This window comes from Diuraphis noxia, unplaced genomic scaffold (assembly GCF_037042655.1).
Source record: "Diuraphis noxia isolate RWA-SAM2 unplaced genomic scaffold, SU_Dnox_SAM2 contig0001, whole genome shotgun sequence".
Classification (NCBI taxonomy): Eukaryota; Metazoa; Arthropoda; class Insecta; order Hemiptera; family Aphididae; genus Diuraphis; species Diuraphis noxia.
The window spans coordinates 1721690-1738648 of record NW_028301711.1 but is presented as its reverse complement, the minus strand read 5'-3'; the positions used below and the strand labels follow the sequence as shown (position 1 = coordinate 1738648).

General features: G+C 29.3%; 2 protein-coding genes across 2 annotated transcripts; one reads left to right on the top strand and one right to left on the bottom strand.

The window, feature by feature from the left end:
* Positions 1-13100: 13100 nt before the first annotated feature.
* LOC149059233 (uncharacterized) lies at positions 13101-13853 on the bottom strand. The gene has a single exon (XM_089217193.1). It carries the CDS (start codon positions 13851-13853, stop codon positions 13101-13103), a length of 753 nt encoding a protein of 250 aa, XP_089073319.1.
* A 1869-nt stretch (positions 13854-15722) lies between these two features.
* LOC149059232 (uncharacterized) lies at positions 15723-16556 on the top strand. The gene has a single exon (XM_089223184.1). It carries the CDS (start codon positions 15723-15725, stop codon positions 16554-16556), a length of 834 nt encoding a protein of 277 aa, XP_089079310.1.
* The last annotated feature ends 403 nt before the right edge of the window (positions 16557-16959 follow it).

Here is a 16959-nt window from a genome sequence, read left to right as displayed (position 1 = left end):
GCGGTATGAATTTTTTAAGTGTGAGTCTTTCTAATGATCATGTTCATTCAGACCACTCCAATATCCTTACAAGTAACGGCATTTTAATTTTATGAGTTTTATGAGACCGCTAGACTTGCGTTCTATTTTCGTAAAACATTTTCTGTACTACAATAATTGCTTGACATATTGCTGTAAGATTATAATATATTTTAACCACTATCTATCATTATGTATAAAAATATACTTCTAGCATAATCACATGAAATGAATTTAACACACAATATGAACTATGAACCATATAAGAGGTAGGATTCTTAACGGGCTACGAAGTGCACGGGCTCAGCTAGTATTATATATATCGAAATATTCTAAAATTTTTATATCAATTAGGTGCGTCGCGTCGTGTGTAGTATCAACATTCACACGCGTTATAATTAATACCTACATAATTTATTAGCTTTAATATTATTAACAATACTTGTTAGTTGTTATTAAATATCAGTTATACAATGTTATATATAAGTATTTATCTTATGAGTATGTATGAGAAATTATAGGAGGTAAAATTAGAAAAATATGCACAAAAAAAACGAAAATATGCAAAAACATGCAAAAACATGCAAAATTAAAATTCCAAATTTCAATTAATTAGGTTCCAGAACATATATATATTTTTAGCTCACCTAGCTACCTATAAATAGAAGATCAGAAAAAATATACAACTCCTATAACTTCTCATCCCTACTTATGAGTTATGTACTTAAATTATGTAGGTACTAACTACTAAGTATCTCTTAACTAAATATGTTATTACTAAATCCATATTTTTTTTTATTTGTGTAAGTTCTATATCAGTACTGTTTCATGAATTTTAACATTTGTGCTATATATTAAAATTATTATATTTAACATATTTCAATGTTTGTATTATCTAACTACTAATAACCATATGTTATAGTAGCAATTATTATTTAGTAGTGGGTTGTTGGATACTTTGAAAACGAAAATAAATATTCAGTGATTCCAACCAATTGGTTAATCATGGTAAATAATACTTGGTTCTCAAAGTGGCCGAATAGTTTGAATATGGCTACACTGACATCAAATATACAAAATGGTACTGAACCTAGTGTAACAATTATAATATGTTACATGATACCTAAATATATATATATATGTACTACACGTCTACACACTTAACATTATGTACGATGAACTGCTGACCAATACAATAATATTAACACACACTCATAACTGTAAGACCTATGGTCAATACACACCATGTATGAAGTAAGGCAGTTCACTGTGCACCTTAGACCTCAACACTCAACAAACATCGAACTCCGTATAACTACGATACAGTCAGATAGTTGGATAGAATATAATTTATATAGCTTGTGAGTATTATTATTTGTAAGTGTTTAATCTATAATAAAACTTAATGATAACTGAAACGGAATCCTAGTTATTTAAATATATTTAAGATCCTGTTATATATATATATATATCTACCCCTGGCTACGGTAATTATATCTATAGAGTCCTACGACTCTCACTGGATATCTTATATTTAACTGGTCGTTCCCCCGACCACGTTACATATTGGTGGAGGCGCCGAAGCCTGTTATAATTACAGTTGTATTTAAATACAGGGAGTCTGTTTCAGTTTTAATTAATTTATAATTTTAAGTAATTTCTTTTTTACGAGTAAAAATATAATAATAAATGAGATACAGCTTTGAAAAGAGAATTTTCATGGAATGAATACTGAATATACGTTTTAAGAAAAAATTTTAGTTTTAAGAGAGATAAAAAAAAAGAGTGAAAGAAAAATTTTAATTAATAAGTGAGATTAAGTTTGAATAACGGATTTTGTAGTGATTAATATGGATTATAAGTTTTAAGAGAAATATTAAGTTTTAAGGGAGATAAACAAAGTGAAAAATAATTTTTTTTTTTAATAAGTGAGATAAAGTTTGAATAACGGATTTTTTAGTGATTAATACGGATTATAAGTTTTAAGGGAGATAAACAAAGTGAAGAAAATTTTTTTTTTTAAATAAGTGAGATTAAGTTTGAATAACGGATTTTTTGGTGATGAATACGGATTATAAGTTTTAAGAGAAATTTTAAGTTTTAAGAAAGATAAACGGATTTGAAAGGAAAATTTTAGTTATAAGTAGAATAAAGTTTTAAATAACGGACTTTTAAGTAATTATACTCAACATAAATGTTAAGCTTTAATATAAAAATTTAGATATAAGGGAGAATATACAGGGTGATTTTTTAAGCATGCTCGCCCCATTTTTATGCTTAAATTATGCATATATTCAAATTTTGATTTTTGGAATATTTAAGTGTAGTTAAAGGTGATATTTTTGAGTACTTAGATTTTTCACAACTTTTAAGGAGTATCCTGTAGCGATACCAACTTTGGTTTTTCAAATGACAACCTATATGTTTTAAAGCAAAATGTGATTCAGATAATTTTTCTGAAAATTTTGACATATTGCAATCAAAATTCGAACGAAAACTTCCAGAGTTATTCTACTTGAAATACTAAGGAATAAGGATAAAAGTCTAATACTTAAATGCCTACGTTGTAAATGGATACGATAATTATAATTCGGTATACAATATAAAAATAAAATATTTGTTAATAATCACTACTTATTACTAAATGGCCAAATATTGCATCTGACAATTTTCAAAAGAAAAGAAAATATGAATAAAATAATATCCTTTTTATTTTATCCATGTTACCTATACCTTATAGGCAACGTTAATATTTGTATAGCATAGGTATACCTACTTATAATAAAATACCGAACAATAGTGTACAATAGCACATTTTATATTGTATACCGAATTATAATTATCGTATCCATTTACAACGTAGGCATTTAAGTATTAGACTTTTATCCTTATTCCTTAGTATTTCAAGTAGAATAACTCTGGAAGTTTTCGTTCGAATTTTGATTGCAATATGTCAAAATTTTCAGAAAAATTATCTGAATCACATTTTGCTTTAAAACATATAGGTTGTCATTTGAAAAACCAAAGTTGGTATCGCTACAGGATACTCCTTAAAAGTTGTGAAAAATCTAAGTACTCAAAAATATCGCCTTTAACTACACTTAAATATTCCAAAAATCAAAATTTGAATATATGCATAATTTAAGCATAAAAATGGGGCGAGCATGCTTAAAAAATCACCCTGTATAGCAAACGGTGTAAAATATAAATAAATAAATAAATACAAAATTAAGAACTAGATAATCTATTAAGATATAGCATGTTTATAATTAGTAATGGTAGATAAATAAGGGAATGTGGTATTTAAAAAATAACGACAATAATCTAACTATAAATTTAAATACAGAAAATATTAAATTGGTTTCTCAGAGCTTTAATTTATTGAAAGCTGATAGGGAAGAATTAATAGAATTCCTCAATAATTTGACATTAGAACAAGTACAGATTTTATTTAATGCTAGTAACGCAATTCGAGTAGAACATTTTAGGGGTAACATAAAAAATTTAAACAACAAAAAATTAAATATTTTCGAATCTACCTTATCACAAGACGAATTTGACATATTTTTTAACGGTATATTAGGACCACTACCTTACATAAAGAAAGATAGACTGCAAACGATTTTACATGAACAATTTGGCATAGTAACAGACGTCCACACTCAGGAACAATTAAGAGATTTAGCACGTAATATCATACGGGAAAATATTAAAGTTAATAACGAATCGTTACAGATACTAACCAATAAACTAGTTGAAAACTTAGGAAATCTAGAGAACAAAGACGATCAAGATAATTTAATTCCCGATGATACAACATCTATTCTAGACAAAACAATAGATAGTAAAAACTTCAATATAAATCAAACAAATTGCATAGAACCGACTAAATTAAATAATAATTATAACAATAAAACCGAACCGGAATCAAAAATGGAATTTAAACCAATTATTCATCAACCACAAACTTTTTCAGGGAAAATGGGAGAAGACGTTGATTCTTTTATAGAAAATTTTGATTTGGCCGCAATAATAAATAACTGGGGTGAAACAGAAAAAATTACGTTATTACCATTATATTTGAAAGATTCGGCATCAAAATTTTTTAAATTAATAAAAATCAAAACACCAAATATAAACTGGGACCAGACAAAAAAACAAATCAAAGAAAAATTTACTAATATTGGGAATGATAAACTACTTAGAATACAATTAAACCAAAGAAAGTTAATGGGGAATGAAACTTTAAATGAATTTATAATAAATATGATGGAACTTTGCTATAGAATTAATCCAAATATGATAGAGGAAGAAATTTGCGAGAAAATATTGGCGGGCTTACCAGATGAAATATACAATAAAATAGAAATATTAGATAACACTAACATAACTAAAATATCAGAAAATTTAAAAAGATACGAATTAGCAAAAATGGTTAGAAAAACTGATGTAAAACAAAATTCAAGTATAAATAGATTAAATGAAGAGATAAACATTTAAAAAAAACACATTCAACAATTAACCACAGATAAAAGGGAAAAACCAGTACAAAATTATACACCAAATTATACAAATAGAACTAATTACAATGGCGAATTTTATAATCAACAATTTCCAAGTCAATATTTCCCACCGTATTTTAATCCGAACCATCAAAACCCTAGATTCACATACAATCAAACTAGCCAAAGTATACCAAATACATTTACACAACAACAAAATCGGTATCAAAACTATCAACACGGGAATACTCCAAGGCAGATACCGACGTGTTATGGATGTGGAAAAGTTGGAAATATTAAAAGAAACTGTCATGGCCAAAAAAACTAAAACTCCTGCAGGCACCTGGGTCTGTAAAGGATATACCTCAAAATACCAGGAATAACAATAGTATTATAACCAATAAAATAAACCAAGTATTATATAGTTGCTATAAAATAAATGAACAAATAAAATATAAAATTGAAATATTAGGAAAAATTAACGATAAACCGAAATTGCTACTGTTAGATACAGGAGCTAGCGTGACAGTTATAGATAAAAAAAACTACATTAATTTACGTTACAATTAACGATATATACTTGGAAGCAGCCAATAATTCAAAATTAAACATTTTAGGCTCTACGATAATTAAAATACAAATTGCATCAGTTAGTACATAGTACACCATCAGGCAGTGGTAGTAGATAATTTATGCGCCCCAATCTTATTAGGTTTAGATTTTATGGTAAAAACACAAATAGTCATAAATTTAAAAGACAATATAATACTACTCAGATATGAAAATCAAGAAGTTAAATTACCAATAAAAACTCAGGAAGTAAAAAAGGATATACAGGAAACCAAACCACAATACGTTTCCCACGAAATACGAAACGAGTATCAACAATTTTTATTGCTTAACAATAATGAACAAAACATTAACCATAAATATCAGGAAATAAATGGCGATTTGTTCAGTGATCAGTCAAGTGACGCCATCGCTCATTGCGTCAGCGAATGCCTAACAATGAATCGCGGTATCGCTTTACAGTTTCGTAAAAAATTTAATAACATCGACAATTTAATTTTACAAAAAAAAGGTGTAAGGGAAATCGCATTCATTAAAACAGAAAAACGATGGCTATTATACTTAATTACAAAAAAATACTATTACGAAAAACCAACGTACAATAACATATTTGCGACATTACAAAACCTGAGGACATTTTGCTTAGAACAACAAATTAAAAGAATAGCATTACCAAAAATATGCGCGGGACAAGACGGAAAAGAATGGCCCATTATTTCCGGTATGCTGAGGTTCATATTTCGCAATACATGCATAACAATATCTATTCATGACATCAAAAAGCCAATATTAAATTATAACTAAACCACCAACACAAATAAGTCAATATTAAATAACAATGAGTCTACCAAAAAAATTAATAATAATGGAATGGAACTTGTTTTTACCGACATTATTGACCACACACTGATGGAGAGTATTTTATTTGATGCGTCACACTTAAACAAAATCGAAGAAGTACCTTCCGACGGTGATTGTGGTGCACATGCAATACGTGTATGTTTGAGGGAAGAAGGGCTAGAGGTATCCACAATAGAAATACTAAGAAAAATTAATATACCAAATACGAAATCGGGATATTATATGACAGAAGACGACTTGGCATATTTAGCAGACCAATTTAATAAAAATTTAACAATAATCTCTAAACACAAAAACACAGATAATAACGTATTAAGCACCGCTATAATATACTGGAAAAAAAACCGACCGACGATAGGAGTAATTCATGAAAATAATCATTGGACTCCAGCATTAATAAATCAAGAGTCATCACCACTCACTTTACATAACACATGCATGTATACAGTTATACCCGATGTAAATATTATTACAAAACATACAAATCGGTACTTAGACGAATGCTACAATCGATTAAATTTATCTAATCTTAATGAAAAAAAATACTCATTAGACAATATTAACATAAACAATCCCGTAGAAATAAAAAATAACGATGTAAACAAAACACCTATTATGTGGTACACTCAGTTTTGCCAGGATTGTGAACATCTGTCAACATCTGAATCAGCATTAAAATCTCATGAATATACGAACCATCCTTACTGGACCGAGGGGGGAGAGGTAATGTTTTGCGAGGTGTGCAGAGGCTATATTAGAGAATATCGTAATATACCAATGAATGAAAAAGAAGAAAAATTACTAGATAGACACAAAAAACAAGATTTCATCATATAAACAACTTAAAACAAAGTAACCTGAACAACGATAATGAAATATTAAAATATAACAGTACAAAATATATAGATAAACAAAACACGGACGAATTAAAATTTGATATAAACCCGGAGCTAACCCAAACACAACAGACACAATTAAAAATAATTTTAAATAAATATACAGATTGCTTTGCCAAACATTCCATGGACTTAGGGGCAATAGACGTAGGAGACGTACCTATACCAACAATAACAACAGAACCTGTTAACTTACCACCATATAGATTAGCGTTGACAGAACAACAGGAACTACAGAGGCAAATTAATGAATTACTAAAATCTGGTTTTATAACTCCATCTATTTCCTCATACGCCAGTCCGGCATTTCTAGTGAACAAAGCAGACGAAGAGATCAGTGATAGATTATAGACGGTTGAATAAACAGGTACCACATCAAAATTTCCCAATACCTCACATGCAAACGGTTTTCGATTGTTTAGAAGGGGCAAAGTATTTTAATATAATGTACATGCAACAGGGATTTCTGAATATTCTATTAGGAACAACAGATAGGTACAAATTAGCATTTATAACACCATTTGGGCTGTACGAATGGACACGATTTCCGTTTGGTTATAAAAATTCACCATGACAGTTTTCAAAAGCAGTAACAAAAGCTCTCGCCGGATTATTATATGTTGGAACAATTAACTATGTTGACGATATAATTAATTACGCAAAAAACATTTGATGACCTATTAATAGTACTAGAGAAATTATTACAGCGAATAAGAGAATCAGGATTTAAATTAAAAGCTACAAAGTGTAAATTCGGATATTTTGAACTTAAGATACTCGGGCAAATAGTAAATCAGGACGGAGTTAAACCAAATCCTGATGGTCTAGCTGCAATAAAAAATTTTCCGACCCCCAAAACAATAAAACAAACAAGAAGTTTCTTGGGTTTGTGCAATTTTTTTAGAAAATTTATCCCTCGATTTGCAGAATTAATTTCACCGATAACTGATCTAACTCGGGGACATTATCCCACCAAAAAATCACCCATAAAATGGTCCATATTACATCAAAATGCATTTGAAAATCTAAAAAACAAACTAACTAGTCCACCCCTTCTAAAACACTTTAACCCGGGGTTACCTATAATAATATGGACAGATGCAAGCAAAATCGGTATACTTCTACTAAGTATCGGAACTTTATTGCAAAAAACAGAAGAAGATAAGCAACTACACCCTGTTTATTTCGTATCCCGGCGGTTAACCACAACAGAAGAAAAATATAGTGCAATAGAACTAGAATTGCTAGCAATAGTATTTACGTTAGAAACATTCCGCACATATGTATATGGTGCCGAAGTAGAAATTTGGACAGACCACGCCCCACTTAGATATCTAGACAGCATTAAAACTCTATCAGTGCGAATTCAACGATTAAAAAGTAAAATAATTGATTTTGACTTCATAATAAAATATCGAAAAGGACTTTTAAATCAAGTGTGTGACGCGAAGTCAAGAAATCCGGTATTCGATCCACCCACGTATGAAAAAGAACTGCAAAAGGATAATGACCTAACCATTTGTCACGTTACAGTTATTAATTTACCGATAGAACAACGTAATGACCCAATACTTAACAAAATAATACAAGCATTAGACAACCCGGATATATCGGACCAAGTATGTATAAGAAAATCGAAAAATTACTTTTTAAATCAAGAAAATATTCTTATGTACAATCATACGTCCAAAGGGAACACAGTACAGTTGTTAATAGCGTTACCCAATTGTCGTAAAAACGAAATTTTATGTAACTTTCACGAACATCCACTCGCGTCCCATCTTGGAGTAGACAAAACATACAAAAAAATCATAGAACGATATTTCTGGCCAACCATGTATAAAGATATCCGCATATTTGTAACTTCATGTTTAAGTTGCCAAAAACGAAAGGCTGATAAAAGAGCTACATACGGTCATATGTTAACATCACCAAAAATAACAGGAAGGCCCTTCGAGAGGTTCATTATTGACTATATAGGGCCAATCAATCCGCCGAGTAATGGATATTATTACATTCTAGTAGGCACCTGCGCAACTACGAAATATGCCATAGCGAAGGCATATAAACATGCCGACTTAAAATCAACGGTAGGTTTTCTCATAGATGTAATACTACAATTCGGGGCGATAGGGGAAGTGCATTCAGATAGAGGGCTTCACTTTACAAATAAATTGGTAAAAGACCTGTTAAAAGCACTAAATATACAAAATACTAATTCCATAGCTTACCGCCCCCAGAGTCAGGGACAAACCGAAAATTTAATGGTACTTTAATCGATATGATAAGTCATTTTGTACAGGAAAAAACAAATCACTGTAATCAATATTTAAAATATGTACTCTTCGGATACAACACATCGGTCAATGAAACAACAAATCAGTCTCCATTTTATCTATTGCACGGTTATCACCCAAAATCAATTTTCGATTATAATCTTATTAGCACAGATACAGCACCAGAAATTTTAAACGAATTAGAAAAATTAAATAACATAAGAGACGAGTTACCAAGATTACTGGAGGAAAAGTTTCTAAAAAATAAAAAACATTATGACTCACATAAAAAACAAATAAAATTTGTAATAGGGGAAAAAGTCTTAGTTAAGATAGAAAATAAAGGATAGAAATTTGCATATAGATACGGGGGGCCATTCAAAATTATACGACAAATATCAGAGGTTACATATATAGTGGAAATAACCAAGAATGGACAGTTAGTTCATGACTATAAACACGTTAGTCAACTAAAAAAATTTAAAAGTCGAGAAAATAAAGAAATAACATAGGTAAGAAAAACAGTTAAACGCATTATATATATTTTAAGTTTGATATATTGCATATTAGTATAAATATATATTTTGGGTATATAGTGATTAATATTAGATATATAATATACAGGGTGATTCGTTTATCAAACAACACTCATTATTTATAAAAGTATTGACTTTTTTCAAAATATTGTTTTACATAGTTTCAAGTTGTTAAAAAACCAACGCTTTTATTAAAAAATTATATTTTTAAATATTTTTTATCCTTATCATTTTTTAAGTTTTTTACTTTTTTGAATGGCAACATAGTTTTTTAATTTCATATTCCAAAGCAGAATATTTTTCTAAAAATTTTGATACATAAAAATCGAATTTAGGACTAGTAGTTTATGAGTTATAAGTATTTAAAGTTTAGACAAGCGGAGTAGTGGACAAACATTTTGCGGGGTAACCCCGTACCACTCCACTCTGCCAATCTAAACTTTAAATACCTATAACTCATAAACTACTAGCGCTAAATTCAAAATTTTAACGTATTAATCAATTAAAAAAATAGCGTTATTAAATTATGAAATTTTAAGTATAGGTTACCATTTGAAAATCAAAAGTTGATGGTGGTGTATATAATAAATATAAGGGTGAAAAATATAAAAATAATAAACAATTCAAGAAGAGTGTAAATCTACAATTTTGAAAAAAAAAAAAAATTGAAAAAAGTCAATACTTTTTTAAATAATGAGTGTTGTTTGATAAAAGAATCACCCTGTATAACCACAGAATTGTTTAAAATATAAGGAGATCGCACTTGATATATTAATATTTTTTTTTTTTGTTTACCAACTGAAATGTTATATCCAAGAATTCACAATACATCATAATGCTAAAGAGGTCACGATTTAGGACTATAAAATATCAAATTAATATTTAATAATATGACTAATATAGTAATATGAACTGTTATATGTAAATTAATGAGAAAAAAAACAGCAAAAAAACATACTACCGATTACTGAAGCATTTTAATAGTATAGACAAGAATCAGTCTTAATAATGAATAGTATAGAAACGGTCATACAACAAAGTCTTCAAACTACACACCCATACAAGCAACATAGAATAATCATACTTCGATAACTGGGTGAGTAAAATAGCTTATCATAAATACTAGTATATTTCTCTATTTATTCAGGGTTTTATTTAGTTACTTACCTATCTATTCTTTGTTACGGTTAAGCATGATTTACCGACCAGAAAAAGTTAAAGCAATTAACATGAAATTAATAATAATTACATTTATGGTATTTGAGTTAACTAAGGGAGATCAAAATTTTTTTGAGAATAAACAATTCACTACCAACCCAGGTATTTATTTCGAGAATATATCCCCACTACACATAGCTATTTCTCAATGGAATTTTTCGACGTTTTATAATATTTTGAATTACGAAAGTAGTTATGAGTTCATAAATATATATTTTAATAGATTTAAACTAATTTGCCAAAAATTTGAAAATAAATCAACAGACATTAATGATATATGTATAAATTTAAAAAAAAATTAACGCAGTACTATTAGACAAAAGTAGTATAAATTTGTATGTTCACAGCCAGCTTTTCCACGGTAAAATTTTTTTTTCAAGCGGAAAATTCTCCCTTGGAGCACACTTATTTACCGCGTAACACAATACGGTGATTACACAAGATTGTCCACCTATTTGCCCCTTACACAAAAATATTTACCGTATCAACTATTTTTTCCCTTTTTTTAAAATTTTTTCAATCAAATATCGCTAATTTTTATAAAAATTATATTTCAAGTAAAGAACACAAATTATTTAATAAACTTTTTTATTTTGTTCAATAAAATTACACAAGTTTTCTTACTTCTCTAGTAAAAGGTACATATTCTACAATACGATCATGAATTAATAAACAATAAGCAGTTACACCTGTAAGGGATTCCGATGCTTCAATTTCCAATTGAACATCCACTGCTGAGGCTGTTGCCGAATCATTCTGTTTTGAAGTATCAATAACTATGATGGGTGCGTTTAATAGAAAAGTAGATGGACTCAATATAGGGTTCCGTATACTTTTTTCATAGTACGATTCTTGAAATGATGTATACATATCATATAATAATGTAAAATTATTTTTTGAAAAATCTAAATTCAAATTATCATACGGATATGCAATCGAGTTTAGAAATACTTTAACGTTCGTTAGACTACAATGGTCGAATATACTACAATCTTTTGTTATTGTATTTTTACGACCTTTTTGTAATCCAATTATAATAAATCGTGGTTTTTCTAATTTTGAAGCGGTTTTCAAGTTCCATACTACTTTTTTAGTAGTTCCGAGTTCAGGATATTCAAAAGTTTCGAAAGATCTAAAAGGAATAAACAAACTTTTTTCTTTTTCTACAAGTTTCAATAACTTTAACCTTTCTTCATCATCAACAGTAATATGCGGAACCTTCCAGACTATTTTATTTAATACAACTTTACCTAAAGCAGCAACTACATCACTTTTAAGGCTTAACGCATTAACGCATTTAAATCAGTATGACTTCGAGTTAATATTAATTCCAATCTTGAATTTACTAATATTTTTTTATAATCTTCAAACAGACCTAACCAATATTTCAATGGAATGCAAGCACTGAATTCACCTTTATCGTTTGTTATTTGTGATCCATTTTTAAAATTCCAGCCAGAATTTTCGTAACAATTATAGTTATCTGGTGTACAAGATAAGAATCCTTTCAGCGAGCTTGTGATTCCAAGAACACGTCTGCTATCTACTTCTATTCCATTTATTTCTAATCGAATTTGTTCAAAGAGGTATGAATAACCATTATTACACAGTTTCACTTTATCAGGATCAGATATTATTCCTTCTAAATAAATAAAGCTCTCATGCAGATACGGATAAACATCTGTTTGCTGTACTGATATCCGTATTTCATCATTATTATTAAACGATGTTGTGTACGGCGTATATGAATGATATTCAATTTTCGTTATTTTAGAATCCGTCTCGTACCGTGAACTTATATCTAAAATATCACTTTCAGGCATTCTGTTTTAATTGATAACCTAGAGCTTGCAAAATTTTTTTATTTTTCAACGTCAATTTTTTTACTTTATTTGATGTTATCGATACCACTTTAGTCTTATGACTAGTTGAACTGATCCGAAGTAGCGGATTTATATTGAATTTTAATCCCATATCAAGATCCTTAACGTTTAATATGTAACACGATTGTCAATGCCTCACCAAAATTATCAATCGGATTATGATCTTGATCAACTAGCTGAACGGTTATCGAATCAATATTTGTTTTATTCAATTTGTAATATACTAAATTTAGCGGTGACTGAGGATTATAGACGGAAAATAATTTACAGATAATATGGTAGCATTCCCAGTTAAACTTAAAGTAACTGACTCATACATTACAAAATCTAAGATATAAATTTAATAATGAGATCCGTGACGTTTAATATGTAGAACAACTGTCAATGCCTCGTTAAAATCGTCAATTGGGTTATTGTTTTGGTCAACTAACTGAACAGTTATTGAATTAATATCTGTTTTGTTTAATCTGTAATATATAAGGTTTGACGGAGATTGAACAACCTTTGTTCCTGTTCTCCCAATCGGGAAAAACTCATATATCGAATGACTTTGAAGTTGGTTATTGAATGACCCATGTGCTATATTACACAATACTTTTATAGAATTAATCGTGTTTAAATTGGCCGCTTTATCCGATCGACGATCTTCATGAAACGGTCCACATTGTATCTTTTTAAACCCAAAAACAGGTGCTATACTAAATGGAATATCGAACCTAAGTAGTCCATTGCATTTTCTATACGTTCTAAAATCAACAGGATCAATACGTACACTGAATGTTATCTGTGTTCCATAGTCTTTATTAACTCGGAGTAACTCTTTTGCAATATAATTGTTAATATCTTCTATTTCATAGCATCCATCTTTCAAACTAAATTCAAAACTGCAATATTTTATGTTATGTTTCTTTGAAGGAATTACTTCTATTTTCAGTCGGTTATTAATTGGATTTATAATATTTGGAAATGAATTGAACGTTTGCAAAGATAACAAAGCTATTTCTGAATCCTCGTAAACGTTTAGAGATGGAAAATAATTTGCAGTCAATTCAGTCGATTTTCCAGTTAAAGTAAGTGTAATAGATTCATGCATTGTAAAAATTCAAGACATAAATGCCCACAGTTGAATGTATTGAAGTCTTGATAGTTAGAATAGTTATAAACTATTTTAAACTTTTTAAAATAACGTTGTAATTCAATTGGTGGAGGTAAATCACCAAAGCTATCAAAATATATGACTTTATCTTTATTTTTATGAAACGCTACCCAATGGCTCCCGTCGCCTGAAGATATGTCCAAGTTTAATATACCACATTCATTTACATACGGTTTTTTAGGTAAGTTATCACGTGAAAACACTCCACGGAAATGATTGATTTTCAACTTAGTTATACATTTTATAATATCTTCTGACGAAAGTGGTCTGTCAGGTAGCGTATTTAACAGTTTTTTTTCCATACCTTGTTTTTGTTTAAATTTAGACCACTACCCTTTTTTCTTTTTGAATTTTGAATTGCATTATACACACTAGCACCTCCAGACAAGCTACCAAGTGCTGACAATCCCGCAAATATAGGTATTAAGGGAATTACACCTCCTGTTTGTCTCGGTGGTAAAATCAGTCTTTTGCTACCATTTTTTTTCTTAGACATTCTTTTTTTCTTTACTGCTATCATGAGATTTTTTATTTTTGTAGCACGTTTCTTTTTATAACCCATTCCTATTTTTCTTTTAGCTTTCATCGCGTTTGTTACCGCGTACGCTACCAATTTCTCTTTTCTAGGAGTGTCTTTTGCTTTAAATCTTTCCCAGGCACGATTTTCTAACACTTTATCAGCTTTATGTCTATCGTCTAAATTTTTACTCGCTGCATACACAATATCGTGATCACCACAAGCAGCGTCCAATGGGTTTATTCCTTTGTCACCGCGATCTAGTCTCTTTTTCAATTTCGTACCTGGCCCACAAAACTGATAACCTGGAACATGGGATTCAAACGGAAGACTATTTATAAGAGAGATTACAATACCTTTACCAGTCTTTTTCGATTTACACTTTCGAGTTGAACGCATCATCAATAACTGAATATAAAATAAAAATCTTCGAGTATTTATAAGAAAATGAATTTAATTGAACAGAAAGATAAATTAGAAATAATACACGTAGATGTACAAATATCAAAAAAACCATCAAGACATGGTTCGTTATTACCTGATACTATACGTGCTATATTAGTTGGTCCTAGTGGATCGGGTAAAACAAATATAATGTACAATCTAATCACACATGAAAACGGGTTAAGATTTGAAAATATCTATTTATACTCTAAAACCTCTAATCAAGAAAAATATGTTTTGTTAAAAAAAATAATGGATGATATACAAGGTGCTAATTTGTTCATATTTACAAACGCAGATAAAGTTATAAAACCAAACTTAACCAAGAAAAATTCTATTATAATTTTTGATGATGTAATATGTGATTCACAGTCTGTTATTAGAGAATACTTTAGCATCTGTAGACATTCAGGTGCTAGCTCTGTATTTTATTTAGCACAAACATATTCTAAAATACCAAAACAGTTGGTAAGAGATAACTCAAACTTTTTAATAATTCTGAAACAAGATGATATGAATTAACGTCATATATTCAATGATCATTCGTCGACAGATATGGATTTCTCAGAATTTCGGAAAATTTCTCATTTATGTTGGAATCAAAGTGATTATGGGTTTATGGTTATTGATAAAACTCGAGAAATGAATGAAGGAAGATATAGATGTGATTTTCATACGTTTATTAAAATAAAATAATTATATATAACGTAACATTGTTATTATCTACATAGTCTTGCCAGTGGTCATACGATACAGTAATATTGAGTTTATTATTTACTATGAACAAAGAAAAGGTTTTACTGAAAAATTTAATAATATCAAAAAAAAATAATAAACAAAAAATAATGGAAATGAAACGTGGTATTATAGATTCGGATAACTATTTCCGTGAAGCATTTAAACCAATAACTGAACCACTCAGTACAAAAATAGAAAAAAATACATCGTGTAACTTACAACTAGCTGATTATAAAAATGCAGAAACCTCATACACTAGTGGTGAAAATGAAGATGATGAATTAAATTCAACATTTGTAAATTTTTTTGAACGTCCTAAATCACAACGTTATGATAAATCTTATGGTTTACATTATGATAGAACTAGTGATTCTTACAAAATAGGAGATTACTCTGTAACTTTTAGTCATGGTAACTTACAGCTGCTTAATAAATACTACCCATGGACATTAGGACTACAATCTTTATTATGTGAGAAAGAACCAAAAAATACAACTATACAAGATATGGAATCTTATTACGATATTTTGAAAACTTCTCGAGTTCATTTAAAAGCGGATGGGAAACCAAAAACCTCAAAGTTTCATAAATGGGCGACCGTTGTAAAACCTCTCTACGAAAGAATGAAAAATGAAGAAAAACAGTTAAACGAAGAAATAGTTAAAATTAATAACTCTAGAGCTCCTCGGATAAGCTTTAAAGAATTAAACGAACATTTATCTAGTTCGAGTGCTAAACGTAGTAATGTTCATAATAATACAACCATAACAAATGAACCATTTGATTTTAACCCTACAGCAAACAGTTCTATGTCTGCAGATCCTCCAGTTGAAAAGATGTTTAATTTTACTGCATCACCACATGCTAAGAAAGGTTCTGGTTTATATAAAGATGTAATACCTCAAACACAGTTAGTTTATTATGATGATCCAAATGAATAAGTAACTAGATTAAATCTTTTAACATCATCACAAAGAGTTGGTAATACTGGCGTTAGTAATGAAATCATATCTATTTTAGAAGAATTACGTGAGAGGAATATTATAGTATAATGACAACCTTAGAGAATATAGCTAATGAGCTACATCGACCAGCGAGAAAAATATTTCCTAGACGTAGCGTAGTTACACGGTTTAAAGATGATCTCTGGCAAGCTGATTTAATAGACATGCAGTCACATTCTAGACAAAATAAAGGTTTTAAATTCATTTTAATCATAATTGATACATTTACCAAGTATGTATAGGTAGAAGCACTAAAAAATAAAACAGCGGAGGAATGTACAAAAGCTATGTTTAATATATTGAAAAAAGCTAATCCAAAATTGTTACAGACAGATAATGG